Source organism: Pelecanus crispus, chromosome 2 (genome assembly GCF_030463565.1).
Source record: "Pelecanus crispus isolate bPelCri1 chromosome 2, bPelCri1.pri, whole genome shotgun sequence".
Classification (NCBI taxonomy): Eukaryota; Metazoa; Chordata; class Aves; order Pelecaniformes; family Pelecanidae; genus Pelecanus; species Pelecanus crispus.
In genome coordinates, this window is record NC_134644.1 from 80,528 (window position 1) to 106,244 (window position 25,717).

At 41.2% G+C, this 25,717-nt stretch overlaps 1 protein-coding gene across 1 annotated transcript in view; it reads right to left on the bottom strand.

Annotated features, from left to right (window-relative positions):
* Nucleotides 1–318: 318 nt before the first annotated feature.
* Nucleotides 319–25,717, bottom strand: part of SMARCD3 (SWI/SNF related BAF chromatin remodeling complex subunit D3) — a 70,414-nt gene continuing 45,015 nt past the window's right edge. The window contains exons 5-13 of the mRNA XM_075705315.1: nucleotides 22,616–22,738; nucleotides 20,682–20,777; nucleotides 20,089–20,190; nucleotides 16,777–16,938; nucleotides 12,457–12,554; nucleotides 6,163–6,298; nucleotides 3,843–3,965; nucleotides 471–572; nucleotides 319–372 (exon numbers count right to left, since the gene is read on the bottom strand). Coding sequence (XP_075561430.1) covers nucleotides 319–372; nucleotides 471–572; nucleotides 3,843–3,965; nucleotides 6,163–6,298; nucleotides 12,457–12,554; nucleotides 16,777–16,938; nucleotides 20,089–20,190; nucleotides 20,682–20,777; nucleotides 22,616–22,738 — 996 coding nt within the window. The remainder of the gene's footprint in view (nucleotides 373–470; nucleotides 573–3,842; nucleotides 3,966–6,162; nucleotides 6,299–12,456; nucleotides 12,555–16,776; nucleotides 16,939–20,088; nucleotides 20,191–20,681; nucleotides 20,778–22,615; nucleotides 22,739–25,717) is intronic.

A 25,717-nucleotide genomic window follows, 5' to 3' on the forward strand; every position in this document is an offset into this window, starting at 1 on the left:
CTATGCATAGCCCATTAGGGTTTGCTGTGTAGTGTCTGAACTTTCCACTAAAACTTAATGATGTACAGTGATGAATGAACCTTTAATCTTCTTTAACACTGACACTTGTATGGCGCTGTCTCTGGCCTGGAATGGTTTGAGACACCCCCATGGGCAAGATTTTCAAGGGTCACTCTAAAGCTGGTGTTCTGACTGGTGTGTTGATGGCACATTCTCATCCAGTCAGGAAGCAGGTCCATGTGTAACAGTGAGCTAAGTAACACTGAAAAGTCCACTGGTTTGGTGGTCGTGATGCCAATGAGATCTTGTAAGCAGTACTTATGTGTTGCGCACTCCCAGAGATTGTTCCAGTTCCTGCCGGCGCTGCTGGATCTGAAAGAAAAAAAGAAACTGTACAGTTCAGCAGATTCAATTGTTCAGTGGCAGGAAGATTCATTTATAAGCCAGCGGTGTGGATAATTCCTTCATACCTTGCAGTAGAAATATCTGCTCACAGCCTCTTGAGACCATGGCTCATGATAAAATTCAGCTCTGCGTTCTTCCTCTGGGTTTCCAACTACATCAGTCATCACCTGTGACAAAAATAAAAACATTTTTCACTATAGCTCTTCTACCACATAGAGAAACATTCAGATTTACCTAGAGTCAAAATTTATCTACGTTACTATATTAGAAATGTTCAGGACTGCTCTCTAAGCCCAAAGCAAACAGACAAGGAATGGCATGTGTGCTTGCTACCAAAACAAGATGGTCGCATACAAACCGTGAACAGCTCCTAACTTCTGGTCCTCAATTGTGCCAAGGAATAATTCTGGACACCAGTAGCTGCCCAGGCTAAGTGCCACAATCTCTAACAATTTAACAGCATGGACAGTTTAGTTCCAGTGCCCAGGAAAAGTTTCCTGGCACTGTATATTTTATAAGCCTATATATCCAAAGAACCTCAGTAGTTACCCATACACGGGGTAACAGCTTGAAATTTTTAAGATATTCACATCAGATTGAAGCACGACTCCATACCAGTGTTGCCCTCATCTCAAAGCATATCTTACCTTGATTTCAAGGAAAAGTTCTGATAAGGAAAGCATTAAGGAAAAATAACTCTATTGGAATGTGAGGAACAGAAAACCACAGTAATTCCAAAATGGCCAGAGTCCTGAGCTGATTTTTCAGTCTCTACGCAACTGCCAAGAAAGCAAGATTTGAAAAAACCAACGAGTTGTTTAAGGAATTAGTGGATGGTGTCACCTGGAAAACTGCCCTTAGGGACAAAGGATCTGAATGGAGCAGGCAGCACTTTAAGGACATTTTTCTTAGAGTGAAAGAGCTCTAAATTCCCATCTGTAAGAAATGGGGCAGGGAGCAGGAGACTGGCATGGCTCAGTAAGGACTTCCTGGTCAAACTAAAGTGTAAGAAGGAAATGCACAGGCAGTGGAACCAGGATATCTTGGGAAGAATATAGGGATGCTGCCTGGATGTGTAGGGATGGACTCAGGAAAGCTAAGGCACAGCTGGAGCTGAATTTGGCAAGGGATGCAAAGAGTAATAAGAAGGGCTTTTACGGGTATGTTGGCCAGAAAAGGAAGATTAAAGAAAATGTATGGCCCCTCGGTAAATAAGACAGGAGAACTGGTGACAACCAATACGGAGAAGGCTAAGTTCATCAACAATTTTTTTTGCCTCAGTTTTCAATGGTAATCTCTCTTCCCACATCTCTCAAGGCCCTGAACCTCAAGGGGGAAAAAAGTCCCTGCCATCGTAGGAGAAGACCAGGTTTGAGACCATTTGAGGAACCTGAACATACACAAGTCCGTGCCAGGGTCCTGAGGGAACTGGCTGATGTAGTCACTAAGGCACTCTCCAACATATTTGAAAAGTCATGGCAGTCAGGCGAAGTCCCCGGTGACTGGAAAAAGGGAAACCTCACACCCATTTTTAAAAAGGGTAAAAAGGAGGACCGTGGGAACTACGGAGCGGTCAGCCTCACCTCTGTGCCCAGTAAGCTTATGAAATAGATCCTCCTGAAAGACACGTTGGGACATGTGGAAGGCAGGGAGGTGATCAGAGATGGCCAACATGGCTTCACCAAAGGCAAATCGTGCATGACTAATCTAGTGGCCTTCTACGATGGAGTGACTGCATTGGTGGATAAGGGAAGAGCAACTTAGGTCATCACCTGGGTCGGGGCAAACTTCAGTATCAATACAGACAGAAGGATGACTGGATTGAGAGCAGCCCTGCAGAGAAGGATTTGGCGATACTGGTGGACAAAAAATTAGATACGAGTTGGCAATGTGCGCTTGCAGCCCAGAGAGCAAATTGTATCCTGGGCTGCATCAAAAGAAGCGTGACCAGCAGGTTGAGGGAGGGGATTGTGCCCCTCTGCTCTGCTTGAGACCCCACCTGGAGCACTGCGTCCAGTTCTGGGGTCCACAGTACAAGACAGACATGGACCTGTTGGATGGGGTCCAGAAGAGCCACAGAAATGGTCAGAGAGCTGGAGCACCTCTCCTATGAAGAAAAGATGAGAGAGTTGGGGTTGTTCAGCCTGGAGAAGAGAAGGCTCCGGGGAGACCTTATTGTGGCCTTTCAATACTTAAAGTGGGCTTGTAAGAAAGATGGGGACAGACTTTTTACCAAGGCCTGTAGTGACAGGACAAGGGGCAACGATTTTAAACTGAAAGAGGGTAGGTTTAGATTGGACATAATGGAAGAATTTTTTTATGATGAGGGTGGTCAGATGCTGGAACAGGTTATCCAGAGAAGTTGTGGATGCCCCATCCCTGGAAGTGTTTAAGGCCAGGTTGGATGTGGCTTTGAGCAACCTGATCTAGTGAAAGATGTCCCTGCCCATGGCAGGGGAGTTGGACTAGATAATCTTTGAAGGTTCCTTCCAACCCAAACCATTCTATGATTCTACAAAAAAATAAAATTCTGATGACTAAGTCTCCAGCATCACAGAATAAAGGGTAGTATAAAATTATTAGCATCTTATGCAGAGTAGTATTGTGCAATCACAATTCTCATGCCAGCAGGGAAGAACATTATAGAAAAGGCCTTTATGGGACTGTTTGTCAGTCAGGGAGAACACTGAACAACCATTCTATGTATGCAGCTAAGCTCCACAACACCTTAGTTTGTAAGCTCTTCAAGCTAAAGGCTGCTTTATTTAAATGTTCTTTCAGATGCCTGTTCGCTTTTGAATACAATAATCATAATCATAATCATAATCATAACAGTAGATTTTTGGGAGAGTACTGACTACAAACTAGACATTTATATTTGAAAGACACAATGATTTTATTAAAATAATTTCATGGATTTATTAATACAATTGGTTTTGAGGTGTCTGAGTTAAAGACACAAAGTGTGAAACTTTATGAGGAACAACTCATTCATTTTTGCTGGCAAACAACTGAACTTCTTTACATTCCATTTCTTGGGTATCTCAAAGCTAAGCTCAAAGGCAGCTGATATTTAATCTGCCTATTTCTTCAATAAGATTAAATTATGAACTAACAAAACACCCAAATTCTGTTATTGTACCATAAGATGCTCCTGCTGAGTTTTATATAGCTTTAATTTTATGGAGCGCGCCAACACAGCCCTGCACTTCGATCTTACTGTCCGACCACAAATTCACCTGCCCCCCGCATTAAGCACCTCTGTTCCACTGGAAGAAGAATACAGCCTAAAATGTCCTTCCTGTGCACTGTCTGCTCTGGGATTGCAGTATTCCACTCATTGTCTGTCTTCCACCAACTTTCCATCCTGGATGTTTTAGCTATATACTCTATATACATTTAGATAAAATTCTTACATTCTTCAAACCTGAGCTCACCTTAAGATCCCTACTTTGGGACCGGAGAAGGTCTTGGATGTATCCTTTGGGATCTTTGGAGAAACTCAGCATGAAATCACGTTGTATTTTTAACTGATTTATGGATTCGATTGTCTCATGAATCTGACAAAAAAAAAAAAACGAAGCAGATGTTACTTAATTCCACCCATGCTCCAGTGACCCTGAAGTCAGCCCCATTAGCATCTTTTACTTCTTGTAATGTACAAAGGTGACAATTCTACACCGCACACTTGTGCAGGTTCCCATGGCTTTTTCCCTTAAAAGAGGGAGTTAACTGCAATCCTGCAGTTACATTTCGGTTTCACTTGTAATTCTGCAACACAAGTATGTACAGGATTCTTCTTCACTGCCTGCATTGAGCTGCTGGATGGCATGCTATATACAATACTGAAGAGCTAAGTCATGTCACTGTACAATGTGGTAATTTCCTGTGTATAATCAGTCTTTCTGCCAAGTCTGGAATTTTTCAGAAAAGGTGCTATATAAATATGTCTTTAAACAGTGCCCAATGCAAGAAAGCAGTTATTCCCCTGTTTAATCATCAGCATATCTTCAATACCCTGCTGTGATCCTTAGAATTTCTAGTGATTGCCTGATCGAGTCTATGTTAAATGAACTCACATAACAGCCATGACTTCTAGATTTTTTTCTTACAAGAAAGCCTATTAAAGTCACATTGGCTGCAAAAAGAAGAGGCGTGTGAACAATGAGAAATCAGGAGTATGGAAGGTTTATAGAAAATGAGTCGTATCTTCAGAAATATTATGAAAGAAATGAGCATTAACCAGCAGGGAAGCATGAAGACTCCTAAGAGAAGTCAAGGTCCTATAATCTCTCTGGATAATAAAATCAAGTATGATCAATGGGAGGACAGCTAATGAATCATTTGGACATACACACACAGAAAAGCAAACTTTTCTACCCTGTTCCTCTAAAATTCTAGTTTGAGATTGTAAACGTATCTTGTTTAATTTCATGTATACATCTGTTTTGCCAAAACAGCTAATGTGGCCAGGCACCTGGGAGAAAATAATCCTCCCCTGATCTGGCTATGCCATCAAGGCCACTCGTGTAGGCACAACTATATGGTATGTTAACAGTAGAGAGCTGCTGTCAACTTAAAATCATTCCTTATTTGGGAAAATGATGTAGCTGTGCTGGAGAGAAATCTGTTGGCATGCACCGAGTTCCCACTAGAGGACTCTGTGGCAGCATAGCAATAAACGGTACAGATGATAACAATGCAGCAGTCAGTGCCTGTTTACCCAGAAGTGACTTCAGTAACTTCACTAATCACAGCTTGCCCTCTGCTGTAGCAAATGCTCAAAAAAGAGGTGATACAGACACGGGGAAGAGTGAGCTGGACTGGAAACAGAATAATCCTACGTGTGCTGCACACAAGCCTATATAGGCTGGGAACCAACTGGCTGAGCAGCTGCCCTGCTGAAAAGGACCTTTCTCAACTGCCATAAAACAAAAGATGCTGCAACAGTACCAGAATCCATACGATTGCTACTGTCCAAATCCCCTTTAAAATTGCATGAAGACCAGATTTTAACATATTTGTTTGTATTAGAGGTAAACAAACAGAAACCAGGCCTGACTGTATAGCACATACATCATCTGTAGTCCACAATGTTGCACCTCTTCTTCTCCTCTTGCTCTGATAAGCCACTTTTGTTTATCCCTTACCAAGACAAATCAGCCATTTACACGTGCCAAAAGCTGGCTAACAGTCCCCATGACATGAATCCCTAATACAGCCTGCAGAGCTCACCACTGCTCTAAGATACTATTATTTGAAGGGTGCATGATCCTCTTTCAATAACGCTGAAAACAAGTCTGCCAAACTGCTCCAAGTGATTTTTCTGCCATGCATTTTCCGTATTTGCACCTACTGCAGAGAGCTGTTCCACAACTGTGCATACACAAAACACATCTACTAAAATTCTCTTAGCTTTGCCTTATAGCAATTTAGCAAGATACCATGACCTCTCAATAAAAAGTTATAGTCAAGCAGTTCAGATGATTCTTGAATGCCAGGGGACTCAGTATACTGTCTGTGAAACTGCTTCTATCACCTTGACAACCGTGTCAGGCCCTGGATCAAATCCTACATGGGAATGCCACTCACCCCACTGTATTCCCATTGCATGTGGCTGATTTATCCTTTGAAAACACATTCAATTGAGAAGTCCTTGTCTCACAACATTACTGTCTTTGATGTGTGACACCAAACCCTCATGAAGGTACACAATAAGTGTATATGCCATGTGATACTTTATTCCTGGGCTAGTACCTTGTTGTCCAATGCTGTAATCTCCTGTTGGTTAGCTGTTGAGAGAAGAAAACTACTCATCTGTCCCTTTAATGGGTCTTCAACTTCTACATCTATGTCATAACAAGCCGTCTTCTTCTGATCGTTGGGGTCAACACTATGGAGAGTATAACAGAAGATCATGAGAACTGCCAAAATGAATCAGAATAAATAACCAGCCAGCCAGAACACACTCTTCGACAAAGCCTGTTGCAGATGCTGTGAGAAGAGTTTAAGAACAGGGTATCTTTGTATATTCTAGTATATCTTCTCATCTTTCATCAGTCAGATTTCACAGACTTTTGAGCTGGAGGTTTTGTCCAGACCATCAACTTTAATAGCTGCTAATGGACATAGTCTTCATTAAATTGTCTAACACCTTCCTGAGACCTGTTACAACTCTGGCCTCCAAAGCAATCCCCAGTGGTAAATACCATACTGGTATGGTCTCTGCTCAACTGCATCTTTTTTGAGATAGGGTAAGTAGAACTGTACCATTCTGGATGTGAGCATATAATAACATTTTATTTGGTTCTTGGTTCCTTCTCTAATAATTCCTAGCACTGTAGTTGTTTTGGCAGCTATGCAGCATAGTAAGGATTCCCAGCCACTTCTTAAGAGGTAGCAGTGACTTTCAGGACCACTGCTTTGTTTGTAAAGTTGCCTGCTTAATTCTTCAAAGAATATAGCCAGTCATACAGAAGCTTCCTGTTACAGAAGCTATATTGACTCTTCCCCGATATATCACATGTCTATTAACTCCATTCTCTACTACAGTTAGTACCAATTGGCTTCCAATGTCCAGGATGGGTCCTTCTGTGTTTTTGGCCTCATGTTAACTATTTACCACCCTTCTGTTACTGAAGGAGATTTCAGTAATAATCACAGAATGACAGAATCATTTAGGTTGGAAAAGACCGTTAAGATCATCGAGTCAACATAAACCTAACACTGCCAAGTCCACCACTGAACCGTGTTCCTAAGCACCACGTCTACATGTCTTTTAAATACCTCCAGGGATGGGGACTCAACCACTTCCTTGGGCAGCCTGTTCCAATGCTTTCGATGCAGAAATTTTTCCTAATATCCAATCTAAACCTCCCCTGGCACAACTTGAGGCCATTTGCTCTCATCCTATTACTTGTTACTTGGGAAAAAGGACTGACACCCACCTCGCTACAACCTCCTGTCAGGTAGTTGTAGAGAGCGATAAGGTCTCCCCTCAGCCTCCTCTTCTCCAAACTAAAGAGCCCCAGTTCCCTCAGCCGCTCCTCGTAGGACTTGTCCTCTAGACCCTTCACCAGCTTCGCTGCCCTTCTTTGGACACGCTCCAGCACCTCAATGTCTTTCTTGTAGTGAGGGGCCCAAAACTGAACACAGTATTCCAAGTGTCAAGTACAAAGGGACAGTAGTTGGTAGTTAAGCAATTTCACGAGAGTCCTGCATGAAAAAAACATTTACAACTCCCATTTTAGTGTGTGTTAAATTTATTTCTATTTGATACCTTGGTGTGATTAAGTTTTTCAGATACACTCTTTCCACCTGCCCTCCAAAACCTATACTGCACAGGTATGGGACCTTCCCTAATCTCTAAAGTTAACATTGATTGAAAGAATGAATTTTGATTTTCTTATCTGACTTTAAGCAGCTCATTGTCTTCCAAGAACATTTTTTTTAAACCTTATTAATTTCTCAGTTTCAATAGTAGGCTTCCTACTTCAAATATATTTCAACCAATCTTACTATTTTCTTTTTCATCTTCAACAAGCTAAATATCAGTATTATTCTTTGGCTTGTCCGATCCTAAAATTGTATTTAATTTGTTGGGGTTTAGCCTTAACATCTGCTTTCTCTTTATCTTTAGACTAAAGTTTCGTAGCAAGAAAACAGTTTCTCAGCCCAGTAGTTGGTAAATCAGACTTCAGTCATTGTAACTTGTAATACAAAAATGCTAGCTTCTACATACCGTTTTTGAAATGTCTAGGTTGTATGCATCTGCTGTAGGTAGTAAAAAAATTGGCTCAGGATCTAATTGAGCTTGTTAGAGTTGGGGGAGCAGAAGAACTGCCATGGATGGATTTGCATTAGGAGTGTTGCAAGCAGGTGGAGGGAGGTGATCCTTCACTATACTCAGCACTGGTGAGGCCACACCTGGAGTACTGTGTTGTGCTGGGCTTCCCAGTACGAGAGATATGGAGCTACTGGAAAGAGTTCTGCAAAGGTCCATGAAAATGATTAAGGCATTGGAGCATCTCACACATGAGCAAATGCTGAGAGATCTGGGACTGTTCAGCCTAGAGAACCAAAGGCTCGGGGCGGGGGAGGGGGGAACTTACTGATACCCGAAGGGAGGATTTAAAGAAGATGGAGTCAGGATCTTTACAGTGGTACCCAGTGACAGGACAAGAGGCAATGACTGCAAATTGAAACACAGGAGGCTCCGTCTGAACACCAGGAAACACTTTTTTACTGTAAGGGGGACCAAGCACTGGCACAAGTTTCTCAGAGCGGTTGTGGAGTCTCCCATGTTGAAGATATTCAAAAGCTGTCTGGACACAGTTGTGGCCAACCAGCTACAGGTGGCTCTGCTTGAGCAGGGGAGAGCATTTGACCACATGATCTCCAGAGGTCCCTTCCAACCTCAACCATTCTGAGATTCCATGATGCTGTGGCCTTCTGCAAGTGAATTAGCAGCAGAAGGAAGACTAAGGAAAACCCGTGTCTGGGTCTGCTTCTGCCGCTCACGTCAAAAGCCATGGAAAAGGCCACGGCACTCAGTGTTGTCTTTGCCTCCGTTTCTCCTGGTCAGTCCTGTCCTGAGGCCTCCCAGGTCCCTGAGCCTGCATCAGAGTCAGGGGAGCACGGCTGTTCAGAGGGACCTTGACAGGCTGCAGAAACAGGACGGCAGTCCAACGCTGTAAAGTTCAACAAAGGCAAATACAAAGTTCTGCTCCCAGGATAGAATGACGCCACGCAGTGGTACAGGTGGGCATCGACTGGGTAGAAAGCAGTTTTGCAGGAGAGGACCCGGGGGTCCTCACGGACAACAAGTGGAGAATGAGTCTGTGAGGTAAGCCAGCCATGACAAAGGTCAACTGCAAAATGATCTGTATTAGCATAAGTGTTGCCATCAAGCCAAGGAAAGAGGCCATTCCTTCCTATGCCACACTTGTGAAACTGCATCTGGACTTCCGGGCACGGGACCAGAAAGACGTGACATTCCGGAGTGAGGCCCACAGAGGACCACCAGGATGTCTGGGAGCTGGAGCGCATGCCTGCCAAGAGAAGCTGCAAGAGCTGGGTTTGTCCAGCCTTGAGAGGAGAAGGGAAAGGGAGATCCTATTGGTGAGTGCAGCTGCCGCATGGGATGGTGAAGAAAAGACAGAGCCAGCCTCCTCTTGGAGGCGCACAACAGTAGGGTGAGAGGCAACAGAAACTCACGGCAGCACGGGCAACTGACTCAGGATAAGGAAACTTTTTTTTTTTTTTTTTACAGTCATGATGGTAGTCAAAAGGGGGAAATCAAGAGCTAACCTATTTGCAATAGGAGAATACTGCAGAGCTATGCTTCGTAGTCTACTTGTGTAACGTTAATAGCATGGGAGATGGCTTGCTGCTTTGCAGGAATGGGAAATCCCACAGATGTTTCTCTTTATACCTCTGATTTGAGGTGTGTCAGCTGCAATAAGGAGTGCAACTCCATAAAAGCTCCAGCTCCAGCTTGAGCTCAGGTAAGAAGATTTGACTTCTACCACTTTTAAATTTTGTGCATTCGGTATTGCAGAGATCAGAAACTGTTATACACTATTTTTTAAATGCATTCTGCATTCTCTTCGAGTTACCTAATATTTAAAATATTTACCAAGATTAGAGGCTTTCTGTTCATCTCTACTTCATTTCCACTTCAACCCCATTGCATTTTTTGTTTTCTTTTTCAAGAAGGGAGGGTGGTTGGTGTCTGAAGAGGGATTCTAAAATACTGTTATTTCTAGAATGAGTTTAGAATACTTCACATTTTAGTCTCTGTGCACATGAACAGTTGTGATCTAGCTGACCTTCTTTTAAAAGACAAGCCTGAGGATTTATCTGAATTAAGAGCACATATATTTAAAATCACTAGTGATGAAAAATTCCATGTAGCAGTGTGCTGGTTTTGGCTGGGATAAAGTTAACTTTCTTCATAGTAGCTAGTATGGGGCTATGTTTTGGATTTGTGCTGACAACAGTGTTGATAACACAGGGATGTTTTAGTTATCGTTGATCAGTGCTTGCACAGAGTCACCTTTTCTGCTCCTCATACCGCCCCACCAGCGAGCAGGCTGGGGGTGCACAAGAAGTTGGGAGGGGACAGCTGACCCCGACTGACCCAAGGGATATCCCACACCATATGATGTCATGCCCAGCAATGAACTGGGGGTGCGGTGTGTGCTCAGGGACTTGCTGGGCATCAGGCAGTTGGTGGTGAGCAAATGTTTTCATTTGCATCACTTGCCTTTCTTGGGGTTTATTTCTCTCTCTTTGTTATTTTCCTTTTCATTACAATTTTTATATTTTATTATTATTATTATTTATTTCATTTATTAAACTATTTTTATCTCAACCCATGAGTTTTCTCACTTTTACCCTTCCAATTCTCTTCCCCCATCCCGCTGGCAGGGAGTGAGCGAGTGGCTGTGTGGTCCTTAGTTACTGGCTGGGGTTAAACCACAACAAGCAGCTGGCAAATTGTTTCAGTGGTTGACTGCAATCACTCTTAAAATTTGAATGCAGGGGGGCAGGGCAGAGGGTCTGTGAGAGCCTGTTTAAAGCTCAGCTCGACTAGGCCCCTAAGCATCCTGATATAATTTGAACCTGCTTTGAGTTGGGAGGGGGGAGCTCTAGATGACCACCAGCAATCCCTTGTACTGTACATTATTCTGTGATTTTATGAGTCTAAAAATTACTTACTTCCTTTAAATTCAGTGCCAGACTTCCAGATTTATTTTAGCTTAGCTTGAAACTGTAAAGACTCTATTTCAAAAGTATTCCCTCTTCTCAGGAAACTCATACTTCCACTTCCCACAGCATTATGTCAGTGCAGTGTAATGCTGTCAGGTGCTGTGTGGCGCACACTGTCTATCAGAGAATGCTACTATACACAAGGTCCTGGCTCTTTAGCTTGTATCTAACAGAAAACATACTGCCTCCAGAACCTCTTTGCCATCTCTCTGCCCCTGGAAACACAACCATCAGTTCCTTGTCACTTTTCTCCAAGACAATGACTACATATCTCTGAGGACCTCAGCTTTTTTTTGGTCCATCAACAAGGTCACTGAGTTGTCTTCAGTGACAGTGTATACACAGCTATCAATCTGCATGGTAGTTAAGCTGCTTTTTCATTACTCTGTTTTATATATTCAAATGAATCAAAAAGCAAATTTTCTTTTGATAGCCTATGTAATATTTAAACTTATCACATGTATTACAAATTTAAAATAACCCAATTTTAAGCATATTCAGAAATATTTATTGACAATATTCTGTAGGAAATCAAATCACTACGCTCAATTAACAATAATGTTTAAACACCAAGAATCAGAGTTTTGACCAAGACCACAAAGGAACTTGGGAAAGACTGAAACAGCTTAACAGAAAGGTTGCAATCCCCCAAAGTCTCTTTATCCCTCTCCCCCCAGTTGTCACTTAAATATGGAATGTGCTGGAAGCGCCCTAGAGAGCTGAAAGTTGTATTTCATCTACTATGCCAGAAATACATCTGTTTTGACAAGGATGCCAGAAGCTCAGTATCTTGGTCACAATGGCCTTCTCTGAATCCAGTCATTCCTTACTGTAAATCTCTTGAGATCTTTGACTAGTTGGCATTCTTAGAATAAGACTAACACCCAAACAGTGGACCCAATCCCAACAAAGCATGGGATTGCCCATGTTATACAGTATCTTACTTCAATTCCTTTTTTCCCCTCCAAGTGGATTCAAACTCTTGTTCCTCTCCCCTTAGGAAAGAAACCTGAACAACTCGCTCAATGGTATTCTAGTAGGGATAAAAATGATAAGAAGAAGTTTTTCATACTCCTAGAGTATTGTTGCCATTCTATTGAAAATAATTTGGAATTATACAGACCAGAATGACACAGAGAATGAACACACAACAAAGTCCAAGGCACTCACCTGGAATTTATAAAAACTGGATTCTGGTCCCTGCTACTGTAGCTGTTTCTGTATTTTGTATAGTGAGTGTTTTGCACATGACAGTGCTGAACTCACTGACCAGCTTACCTGATGATATGATTTATCACGATAGGGTCTGGTGGCAGCAGCAGGTTAGTGAGTCTCTGAGGAATTTCAGAAAACTTTAGCCGTGGACAGTCAAAGATCTGAAATACAATAAAGCATGTTATCCTTGTCCAAAACCAAACCTGCAATTAAATGAGAAAGTAAGAAATCAACAGTTCAAAAGTAAGGTGATTTTGAAAGCTATAATCCTGGCCCCTTGCACAGAATAAATTTTTGGTTGCTTCTGTCCCTGTGAATTGCTGCTGTACTTACAATGTCAACTAGCTGACAGATGCATCAGATGATGACAATTTCAGGTATCCCACTTTTGGTTTAGCTGCTGAAGGGCACAGGCCACTTTAATGGGACATCAGGATCAACTGTATCAATGACGGGAGAGAAGTGAACACCTCCTCTCTCACTAAGGGTTTGCAGCAGCATATTGTAAAGAAAACAATTTTTTTTTTTTAACCAGAGGAAATATAAAAACAGTTTGCTTTTATTTTCCAAGGCATGTTTCCTGCAATATTTTGTGCTAAAGAAAAATACAAGAAAACGTTTTTGGATTTGAAAACGACTTGCAATGTTTTGTTTTTTTTTTTTTTTAAGATTAAGGGGGGAAAAGTCAATACGGTTTTACTTATTTTTAACCAAAACCTACACAGCCTCTTGAAACAGATCCAGTCCTTTCCAATAAACATCTCATGGTTACCTTCTCTTTACTATGGTCCAGAAGCTAAGTATGTATTAAATTCAGAAAAAAAAAAAAAATTTTTTTTTTTGGAAAAGGATCAAAATCTCTAGTTTTTGGAAATTTTCTGTGAGTAATTGCAGTGCATTGCCATGAATCTAGAACCACTCCTTACACCTGGAGTTTTCAGAAATATAATTATTACATCCTTTTTTTCCTACTGGGATTCTTAATGCTCTGAACAGGTGAATAGGCTTCTATCTAAAGATATTCCATTTAAACTGACTTTAAAAGCCCCTGAACTATCTATATATTAACAGTTGGCTTAAAACATGCTGTTATGTGGAGGCAATTTGAAAAAATATTGAGGCCTATGGAAATGCAAAGGCCTCTGAGGAAAACTATTTCCACCTGATAGAAGAGAGATACTACCTGTAGTATTGCATCTATAAACAGAAAAATGCTTTGAAGCTCTAGAGACAAAGGATGCAGGCAGGGTTGAAAAGAATGGACTGTCAGGCTGTAGAATGGACATATGAAGTCAGACTGTTCAGCTAGGATGCTGTGGTTCCTCAGATAGAGTATCTTCTGAAATCTATAATTTTCTTGAGTGAGGGAATTTGATAGCAGAAATACCTAGAAGCCAGCTCTGGCTTTTGAAGTACCTTTGGACCTTTTTTCTTGCTTTTGCTTGTAACACAGTGGATTTCAAATCTCCCAGCTGACATAAATGGTGTTTCTAAACAGAAAAGGATCCTTCATCAACTCTAAAATCTGTCTAATTTGCTGGACTTGCCTGCATCCAGGAATTCAACCAGTTAGTTTCTAAGGAGCAAGGAAGTAACCAAATCTACTGAGTCTGCAACTCACTATTTTGGTTCTGAATTCTGACACTTGATAGAGATGACTGTGGAATTCCCACTCAAAATCTTTGCATACCAAGCTCCATCCAATCTGCTGTCACCACTGGCTCAACACTCATGCCAAACTCCTAACGTGGATGCCCAAGAGACGAGAGTTTTAGGAAGGGAAAAGGGAGCAAGGACACACAAGTGAGAGAAGGGGTGGGAGACTGGAAACTAAGGCTAGGTGGAATTTAGAAGCTAGTAGGAAGCTTCTCACATTCCTACTTAACTGGAGTTAATGGTCTAAACTTATAACCACTGGCTCTGAAAGCCTATACGGCTATAGTAATTCTGGTGTGTGAGGTAACTCATTCAGTGATTTTTTTTTTTAGTTTGTACTGTATTGTGTCGTTAGATACAACCACAAGCACATCAACATAGGATTTAGAAAAGCTGGCATACCAAATAAGAAGACCGGTATCTAAAAGGGAATGCTAGAGACACTGATGTGTTACGTACTGCTCCCCTAAGTGATCTGTGCACTTCCAGCTATGATCATGATTTTTTCCAGGAGTTACATGCCTACAACTATATAGGCTACAGAAATATCATCAGAGTGGAAGGCATTCCTAACTCAATTCCTTTACCCTCCATATCTCAATCTTAAGAATATTAGGGTGAAAAACAAAAAAAATCATGAAATGTTTAATTTGATTTAATGGGATTCATTTTCCTAAGTACTAACATCAGTTTTGAAAGCAAGATTAGCTACTTAGGATATTTTTGCCAGAGACCTAAGGAAAATGGAAACACTCAAATCAATCCCATTCATGATTTAAATCTATGCAAACACTGCATTCTTATTAAACTATTCCAGGTTAGCCAGCTTTTTCAGGGAGTGAGGTTCAGTCTCCTAGAAAAGGAATCCGCTACTTCTCAACTCTCTCATCCGACTAATCTTCTGAGGATGGGAAGACGATTATCAGGTCTGATGGTATTCCTGAAGAGTTCTAACACAAAGGAGACCTATGAGCTAATAAGCCTCTGATGGCTCCAGCAAGTTCTTATTCTAGCAAAGTTCTTAAGCTGAAAATTAAAATAAATAAAAGTGAGAAGACCCTCCTGCTTACCATAAGTAAGGTATGAACTGCTGTACTGCATCAGACAAAAGATCTACTACACATCTACCACACTATCCTGCCCTTGATAGTGGCCAAAAGTGGATACTAGAGGAAAAAGCAAAGAACAGGAGAAACATATACTGGTCTTTCCCCCAAAAAACCTCTTCCAATCTCCACAGCTTTGCAATTACCTGGCATTTATAACAGCCCAAGGGTTTTTTTTTTTTTCCAGTGGTTTGTCACTTTTAGAACGTATATACACTTCTAGCATTTGTAATGTCCTATTACAAGGAGTTCCAAAGTTTAACCATGCTCAATTCCTTTTGTTTGTTTTTAATGTACTACCTGCCAGTTTCAGTTGATGGCCTCTAATTATTTACCAAAATAAACAATAATTACTCCTTGTTCACCTTTTCCATTCTGCTCATGATTTTTCAAATCTTTTTCACCTCCCCTTTTCCATTTCTTCTTCAGGCTGGCACAAAAAAGAAAGAGTCTAAATTGGCTATAGATAACTAGAGAATGGAAATCAAATCATCTAAGCAACAGAGAGAACAGCTTTGTAGTTTTCCCCAAAATTCTTATGTGGTTTTAAGATGGAATTTCTACTATACATGAAAAAGCCTGCATGCTGTAATTCTCAAAAAAACCCCCACAAACAACCCAAACAAGAGAGTGACTATATAATCCAGTCACTTTGGTTCTATATTCCTAAAAATACCCAAGAATCTCACATTATTTTGTTGTATTTTGTATTTTCAAATGTGGAAAAACTCAGTGCTGCCTTTATTTCAAGCATTGGTCACTTTAAACCATTGTAGGGCAAATTAATAACAGAAAATAAAAGCTTAAAAAGGAAACTAGGACACAACTTTCATTGCAACATTTACTTTCAATGCTCACTGAAACATTATTCATTTATTATAACTGCCAGTACTTTCCCTAAACAGGAGTATGTCACAAACCCTACCTTCAGGTACTTTCAAAATAAATTAGGTAAGCCTGAAGCTACAGAAAAACAAAGCCACTTAAGATAATGATAGCTCAGATAACATTACCTTTACAAAATAAATATAATCATATTTACAGAAAAGGTGGAGATGCCTTTAAGTGGCCTTCTCGGTTAATTCTAGAGGTCACTGTGAAAGACAAAAAGCCTTAGCATGCTACTTTCAAAACACCAGACAGATCATTGAGGGTATTTTATAATCTGAAGCAGACTTAGGAAAAAATAGCTTTTCTAATTATATCTTCTATGTCTTCTGCCCTTCATAAACAGGGACAGAGAAGGGAAGAAAACAGGTCTACATACGATTTGGCAATCAGAATCAGCAGATTATTTCATGTGTCTTAGTGCAAAATGATACATTGGGGGGAAAAAACCAGTAAATCAATACAGCGAAACAATTAGAGAAAGTCCTCCTTCCTGGAAAGGCCACAACCTACGTGGGATTACTGAACCACCAGATGCGTTTTTTTGACAACACTGGCACATGGGGAGGGTGCTTATTATATTAGTTGTAGTGACTATTGAAAGCCATTCAGTCCTGAAGACACTGCAAGTCATTAAGGGAAGATAAAAATCAGTAATTTTCATCCATCCAAAATTTGCAGATGGATATTCTGGTTTGACTCTAAAGAGCTACTGTGTCCAAAAAGGAGTTACCTGCTGGAAGTACTTGTCACAATTAATGTATTCCTTATCATGGGAGTCTTGCAGCTTATTTGTTTTGATGTACTGCCAGAGAGCCTGGATGATAGCTGACCGGGTCTGTGTGTGAATCCCCAGCAAACGGGCTAATCGTGGGTCCAGTTTAAACTGTGGAGGCTGTAACAGAAAGAGAAGGAGATGGAGATGGCGATAGAGAGAAAAGCAGACAGATACACGGGTATGAAGTTTCAGCTTTAATTCTCAAGGGACTCTGTTCCTCAGGAGAATCACCCTGTTCAGTGGCAGTGATTGCAAAAATATAAGTTGCTCAGATGTGCACCACTGTCGGTGCTCTGGAGGAACTATGTCTAGGGTTTGAAAAGAAAGAGGGATGCTCTGTGTGTGTGTTGTGGTTTAACACAGCAGGCAGCTAAACACCACACAGCCATTTGCTCGCTCCCCACCCCGAAGTGGGATGGGGGAGAGAATCAGGGGGAAAAAAGTAAAATTCATGGGTTGAGATAAAGACAGTTTAATAGGACAGAAAAGGAAGGGAAAATAATAACAGCAGCAGCAGCAGCAACAATAATAATGATAAAAGAATATCCAAAGCAAGTGATGCACAATGCAATTGCTCACCACCCGCCGACCGATGCCCAGCCAGTTCCTGAGCAGCGATCGCTGCTCCCCGGCCAACTCCCCCCCAGTTTCTATACTGCCCATGACGCCGTATGGTATGGAATGGCCCTTGGGGCAGTTTGGGTCAGCTGCCCTCCCTCCCAGCTTCTTGCTGGCAAGGCATGAGAAGCTGAAAAGTGCTTGACTAGTGTAAGCAGTACTTAGCAACAACTAAAACATCAGTGTGTTATCAGCATTATTCTCATACTAAATCCAAAACACAGCACTATACCAGCTAATAGGAAAAAAAAAATTAACTTTATCCCAGCCGAAACCAGGACAATGTGCTATGCACACAGACTACCTGTATCACATGCTTTAGATAATAACAACTTGCATGCAGAGTCAGGAAAGAATTTTCTTTTTCAACACTGATTCCTAATTTGACTTTAGGGAGTGGGAGAAGAAAAAGAGTGGTCCTTCGTCTGAACTACTAGTGGTTAACCACAGATAGAGAGAATGAAGTCAGAATGATGCTTCTACTGTTGCTAATAACTGCTCAGCTGCCTCACATCAACAAAATATCTTGGAACTCTGTTTTTCAGGCATGTTCCCACCTCTCCACTGCATCCCAGAAAATTCACCCGACCACAACTAGTCAATGGAATCTATTTCTTCTCCTGACCTCTATGATACAACTCTTCAACTACCCTGTTCTGCATCTCTAGTAATATACATTCCTTGGATACCCTGGAATTTGGTGCCTCTTCAAGTGTCTACCCATACTCGAGTTCAACATTTGCTGCGTTATTAGGCAAGGATTACTCTGTTGGGTGCTAGGTCACCCAAAGCTAGCTTTGTAACAAATCAAGACTTCAGGATAAGAGAATATCTATTTTAAAGCATAGATTTATAATAAAGGTGAATATAACAAACATCATTATATTATCTTAACAATAAAGATTCTCACTGGCTATATCAGCATTTCAGTTAGCTCATGCGCTCCCTAAAATTAATAAAATTTTCTCTCTGTGTCGTGGTTTAGCCCCAGCCAGCAACTAAGCACCACGCAGACGCTTGCTCACTCCCCCTGCCCCGGTGGGATGGGGGAGAGAATCGGAGGAGTAAGAGTGAGAAACACTCCTGGGTTGAGATAAGAACAGTTTAATAACTGAAATAAAGTAAAATAGTAATGATAATAACAACAATGTAATAATGATAATAATAATAATAATAATAATACACAAAGCAAGTGATGCACAAGGCAATTGCTCACCACCCGAAGACCGATACCCAGCCAGTCCCCGAGCAGCGATCGCTGCTCCCCGGCCAACCCCCCCAGTTTCTATACTGCCCGTGACATCATAGGGTATGGAATGGCCCTTGGGGCAGTTCGGATCAACTATTCTGGCTGTGCCCCCTCCCAGCTTCTTGTGCACCTGGCAAGGCATGAGAAGCTGAAAAGTGCTTGACTGGTGTAAGCAGCACTGAGCAACAACTAAAACATCAGTGTGTTATCAACATTCTTCTCCTACTAAATCCAAAACACAGCACTGTGCCTGCTACTAGGAAGAAAATTAACTCTATCCCAGCCAAAACCAGGACACTCTGTTAACATAAAATGGAGTGTCTTTATCCTGGATAGATGCTACTTGCATGGAGGGGAAAGAGAATGGCACAGAATGAGTTCTTAAAGTTATACAATCAAAATGTATCTTGAGACTGAACTGCCATTGAAAAGGGAGATCCCATCTCTTCTCAGCAGTGCATTGCTATCAATTTCCTTAAGACAGCAACATTTCATTCAGGGATGGTTTCAGTCAGATTAGTGAGCTCTACAACTGCAAATCTCCTTCATTTTTGCCAAGAGAATGGAGACTGTGGCAGTGCACACACAGTGCACAGTGGTTTTTTTTGGAGCAGCTTAGCCGTACAACAGCTTGAACCAGTTTGAAACTGCCCAGGAACCTCTTTTATATTCTATCCCAAGGCAGAATAACCTAATTTTGCCTATTGGGGTTTTTGTTTGTTTGTTTGTTTCCTGTGACTGGGATCAGGGAACTGATTTGGAAGTAAGTTTTGTTAGCTTTCAAATGGATCAGTTCCCTGACTTTTTTGCGTTCAGCCCACAAATACTACTAGTACAATAGAACTGATACTGACAAAAGAGAGGAAGCAGGAACGCATAGCAAGGCCTAAGAGTAATGGCAAGTCTAACCTTTGCAGGGCAATGTTGTCTTATGCCAGATTACAGTGACAATGTAATGAAAACTTAACAAACCAGGACAGCTGTGTAGTCTGCTCTCAAAAAAAGGCTGCCACAGCTACACAGCTAGTTCAGGTACCTCTAGCAAAAGCCACTCCATTGAATTTCTGTACAGGACCGCACCCATAACTCATGTGCAATTTATCTGACTATTCTCTAAGAAGCCTGATGTGGAAATGCATATTCTTTCTGTAGGTGGGCAATAAAAATACTATTTATCATCGTGCCAGGAACAATATTTTGCTAGATGATAACAGAAACTTATTTGATGTGTCACCTTTACATTTTAAATAATGTCAGTTTGGTATCATTCTAACCTCAATGGACTATGTGACATTCTGAGTCCAAGTATATTGTTTTTTGATGTATGTGACAGGATGAATTTGCTCTGTTGCACTGTCTCCCAATGGCTGTATTTTCCATGCCAAAAGCAGTGCACTGACCTGGTAGTCCAACATGAGGAGTAATGTGCACCGCACGCTGACATCACCAGGTCTTTTCACCTGGAAGCCATCAGTTTCCTGGGTTGTGGGAGTTCTGTGCCACTGCCAAAGGAAAGATAAGTAAGATGGTCAGTCTTTTTTTCACTGATGTCCATCGAGATGCATCTTGCACAGTACACCATGCAAGAGTAAGACAAGTACAAACCTTCTGAACATCCTGCAACTTAAAAAAAAAAAAACGCCACAACAAAACCTCCCAAAGCATTTCTTGCTCTGCCCTTCCAATTCAGCTTTAGTGCACAATCTGTTCTGCTGTTAGCACGCTTCAGTTGTTAGGAAAAATGCGCACGATTTTTTCATCATTTCATACATTCTGTTCTAAGATGTGCACTACATCACTACTACATCTATGTTTTTAGACTATACAGATTGTTAGCAAACGTTCTTAAAAAGAATGGAATTTTGAAAACTTTGAAAATACCTTAAATGAGATAATGAATGCAAGGTAACTTAAACAAGGTAGACAACAGGCACGTAGCTGTTTGTCTGTGCTAGTATCAGGTTTGTATGCAAAGGGTGCATGACCTTCTTACCTCCACAAGATGGTTGTCAGGTCCATAAAGATCTTTGTCCAGTTCAATAACCAAACTCTTAAAAAAAGATGAAAACTTCCGTTTCTGTTTGCTGAGCTGTATAATCAGAAGAAACAGACATGTTTACATCTGCCCATATGAGCTTGTATTCTACGCTTCCTTCTCAGGCTTTCTCTTTCTCTTGAACATTAATTCCCATATAGACCACAAGTGTGATCAATCTAATTGAGCTTTCCCTCTGACAAATGTAGGGTAAGATGCAAAAATCTCAACAGTGGTGAAACAGTGCACACTTAAGGGAAGATTTCCCTGACTATCTTAAAGTTATTGGAAAGGACTGGCTTGTAATGTGAACATGGCACCTGTGACAGCGGGTCCAGAGGAGGCCACGGAATTGATCCGAGGGCTGGAACACCTCTCCTGTGAGGCCAGGCTGAGAGTTGGGGTTGTTCAGCCTGGAGAAGAGAAGGCTCCGGGGAGACCTTATCGTGGCCTTTCAATACTTAAAGCGGGCTTATAAGAAAGATGGGGACAGACTTTTTACCAAGGCCTGTAGTGACAGGACAAGGGGCAATGCTTTTGAACTGAAAGACATAGGTAGGTTTAGATTGTACATAGGGAAGACATTTTTTACAATGAGGGTGGTCAGATGCTGGAACAGGTTTATCCAGAGAAGCTGTTGATGCCCCATCCCTGGAAGTGTTTAAGGTCAGGTTGGATGTGGCTTTGAGCAACCTGATCTAGTGAAAGATGTCCCTGCCCATGGCAGGGGGGGTTGACCAGATGATCTTTGAAGGTCCCTTCCAACCCAAACCATTCTATGATTCTAAGGCCACTGTATACCTTTTATTTTAACAGCTTGGTTTTTTTGAGGAATGCTAATTTCTTGGTCTGATTTATCAGATAACAGTAAATTTTACAGATTAATCATACATTAAGCAAAAGTATTTCCTTTTACATTTTGCCTTACCATTTAATTACCAGTATTCACTGTTTACTACACAGCTCATACTGTCTGATGAAAAACTGGGAGGTCTATAATCACATAATCTGACTTTCCATAGAATACAGTCCACAGGATTTCAATTAATTTCTTCTTATTTAATGCAAAAAATCTTTTAGAAATACATCGTTCTTTGATTTAAAATTTGCCAGTAACTGAGAAGCTATTTTGTTCCAATAAAGAATCTTTCTTTGTTAAAAATATATGCTCTAATTTCTAAACTGAATGTGTCTAACTTCAATTTCCAGATGTTGCACTTTGTCACCCCTTCATCCTCCAGCAAGATTATTATTCTGATTCATGTACAGTTATCTCCAGACAGACAGATGTGCCTTGAAAGCCTTGCCCTCTCCATACACGCATGTTCTCCATCTGTTTATCCTATCAAATACTTAGCTTGTGAATTCTATTCAAATAGGTGACACCTTTATTAGTAAGGTCCAACCTTCCCCGAGGAAAGCTAAATCCATCACTGAGGTTTCTGAGGACTTCAGAATGATAAAAGTTTTCTTCCATCCTTGCTCTGACCATCCATACATTCTCTTGTCCTCCCTAGGAATATGAACTACCTGCTTCTCCTTGTTATCCTACGCTTCACAAGATGCAATGCCTGCTGTAGGCCTGACTTATCACACCTCTCGTGACCTGAACCCTGCCATATCTTTTAAGGGAATCGTCTCAGCCCTGGGCTCTCCACCTCCTCCTACCTGTCCTGTCCTTAAGTCTGCTCTGTTTCCTGCTGCCCTCCCCAACATTCACATTATGGCCTTATCCCTCACTCTGGCTGGACATGGTGCCTTCCCAGCAGCAACACGCCAATGCTGCCATTCAGAGATGTCTTGTCTGAGTTGATGTCCCCAGTAAAGTCCACCACCCCACAGGACAATCTCTAGATCCTTGCCAGCCCCAGTGAAGCACAGGTAAGTCATACATCATCCAGGAGCTTCCCCTCCACTCGCAGCTCCCATGAAGCAATGCTGCCATCAGAGTCATCAGCATCAGATTTTGCAGGATTAAATGTGTTGGAGATGTAAAGTCTCAGTTTCCGCTTTTGCTGTTATACAAATAGAGAAAAAAAAAGTACACATCCAGTTTAAGTCCAAGACCCAAGGAAGCCACAGGAAAGGTGATAGTTACACATTTAGTAGAGAATCTGCATGTTTAGTACAGTTGCACCAGGTTATAGTAGAATTTAAGATTTGGTTACGTATAAGAACATACACTGAAGAGCTGAATCTGAAACTTCCTTTCAAAAACTATTGGCTATACAAACATGCTAAGATCCACTGTAAGCGGAGAAAGACAGGAGGTTGCAGGGCCAAGCCCATGAGGCTATACATCCTTTACCTCTAGATTATGATATTTGAGAAATCATTGTAAGAGAAGCACGATATGATGCCCCTCCTGTCTAGATCCTAGCTGGATTGCTAAGACTAGCTGCAAACCTCTTGCTACATGAATGTCTTTCATAGTTATAGCAGTTCAGATTTGTAAATGGCAGTCACAAATACAGCTAATGCTGCAAACTACGTGCCGGGCACATCTCTGCCCATCTTCGTTCTACCATCATGCAGAGCCTGGTAATAGTCTTCCTACAGACACACACCCAAATACACCCCCACACCCAAATACACCCCCCCACACACACCCCCCCTGCTACCTAACCTTCCTCTTTAACTACCTTTCACCCTAATCAAACATTGCAGCTCCAACTTGCTGTGAGGCCTGAGGTGGAGGAAGGCACTGTGCTGCATCCCTAACCCAGTCAGAGAGATACAATCATGTCTACCTGTTGTCATTTTTACATGCTATCTAAGGTTTCCCAATCACTGTACTGGCTTATAGCTATGTTATTTCTCAGTGCCCTTCTCTCCCATGCACCACGTGGAAAACCTGGCCCTTAACTCCGATGCATGGATTCCAGAAAAAATATTGCCAAAAATGTCTTTGTGACTCTAATCTCAAATATCTGTTTATAAGATAATGACAAAAAGGCTACAGTTGTCAAGTTAATGCAGTCAAAACAAGCTTCATACAATATAAGAAAGGAGTAGTCTTGTAAAGCTCTCACACTCACATACACACACATATAGGAGAGAAGGAAGTTATGTACATCAGGTCAGGAAACTAAAAATCTAATACGGCACAGAGGAATGTGGGAGGCAGAGATATATGGCTGAAGAGGAACAAGAAAATTACTACATTTTGCCAAATCACAGACGACAGTGACAGAAAGGTTTGATGGAATTGGAGTGTCAATAGTATGCAATGAGAGGGAACAGGATTTTCAACAGTGCCAAGAGTCCAGAAAATAACAGGTTGACAGAACAGGCAGAACAGGCAGATAGGTAGAAAAATATTCCTGGAAATCCATATTTTTTTCCTCCATCCTTTCCTACAGGATTTCTGTTGAAAAAGTGCTCTTTCATGATATAAAATGGGTTTCTGTAATGCCCCAGAATCTTTATTTGGTGTGGAGGACTTGCAAAAGACTTCACATTTCTAAATTCACAATTCTTCAAATTAACTTGCACATTTTATGCACTGTTCCAAAATTTTATCCCCATATGGATTACTTGCAAAACTGTATCTATATACATAAGCAGATTTTTTTCTTAATAGTTCCTCCTGGATACTCTACTCATATTTCAGGTTTATATCGCTGATTCCATTTCCTCTTCTTTTGATTTCCAAAGACGTTATCTCCATTCTCCCCTTTACCCTGGAAACTCCTTCTCTCCTCATATCTCCCTGTATCCAGACAGAAGCTGTGTCTGTTTCCTCTGAAGTCTGACATTTCATCACTAAGATCATCCTCCGCAATAACATCCTTATTCAAGTATGAGTATTTTAGATGTCTTCCTTTCTCCTAGCTTTCAGGCTCTAGCTTCCTTGTACAGTCCACCTAAAACCAAGTTAGTAACGTCTAATTCCACTGTGAAATACAAAATACCTCTCCTTGATACTTTCCACTGTTTCCCTTTACTAACTCCTTATCATTTTTCTTTCAAGTCATGCACAAGCCAGATGCAGCTTACATTGCAGAACTGGTCTCCTGCTGGGTCCCCTATACTTTCCCTGCTCTGCCAAAGTCAGAGTCTGCATATCATTTATTTGTTTCTCCCACATCTCTCTCTTCAACTTACAGTGTTTTCTTCTACACAATGACTTCTCAAATTTAATGCTTTCCTCACTGTAACCCCTATAAATCAGCCCACTTATTCCACATTGTCATCAGAAAGGAACTCAGAATAATTATGAATAAAAATCCTAAGTAATGGCTCTAAAGTTATCTTTTGTCCTACTTTCTATGTATCTTGATTTTAGATCAAAAACCATTTAGCCTTTGACTCCAACATGTTACAAACACTACTGACAACCTGTAAGTACTGCAGAATGTTGAGTCCTTAGTCTCTGCTAAGCGAAGACATTCTATCCAATGAGCAAAATGTGTAACCTGAACCCTGGGGGTTGTCTTCAGATTTCAGCCCAAAAGGTACTGCAAATTTGCAACACTATTAAGGCGGTGATTACCTCCCAAATGCAACCACAGAAAGATCCTTGCTTCTGACTTATAACAAATATCCAGGAAATCAATCAAATGGGGCAACTGCATAGCTGCAAGAGGACCCCAACACCAATTGGGCTTTAAATCTAATAAAAATCTTTATTAGAACACGAAACAGAATAACGGAACATAAAGAAGGAAAACTCACATTTGCCAAGTAAAATGGAATAAATAAATAAATAAAAAGGTTTTGTAAACCAAATTTTCTCTGTTCTTGAAAATCATAGAATCATAGAATCATAGAATCGTTTAGGTTGGAAAAGACCTTCAAGATCATCCAGTCCAACCATTAACCTACACTACACAGTCCACACTAAACCAATCAAGGGTAGACTAGACTAAACCACGTCCCGAAGTGCCACATTTACCCGTTTTTTGAACACTTCCAGGGATGGGGACTCCACCACCTCTCTGGGCAGCCTGTTCCAATGCTTGACCACCCTTTCCGTAGAGAAATTTGTCCTA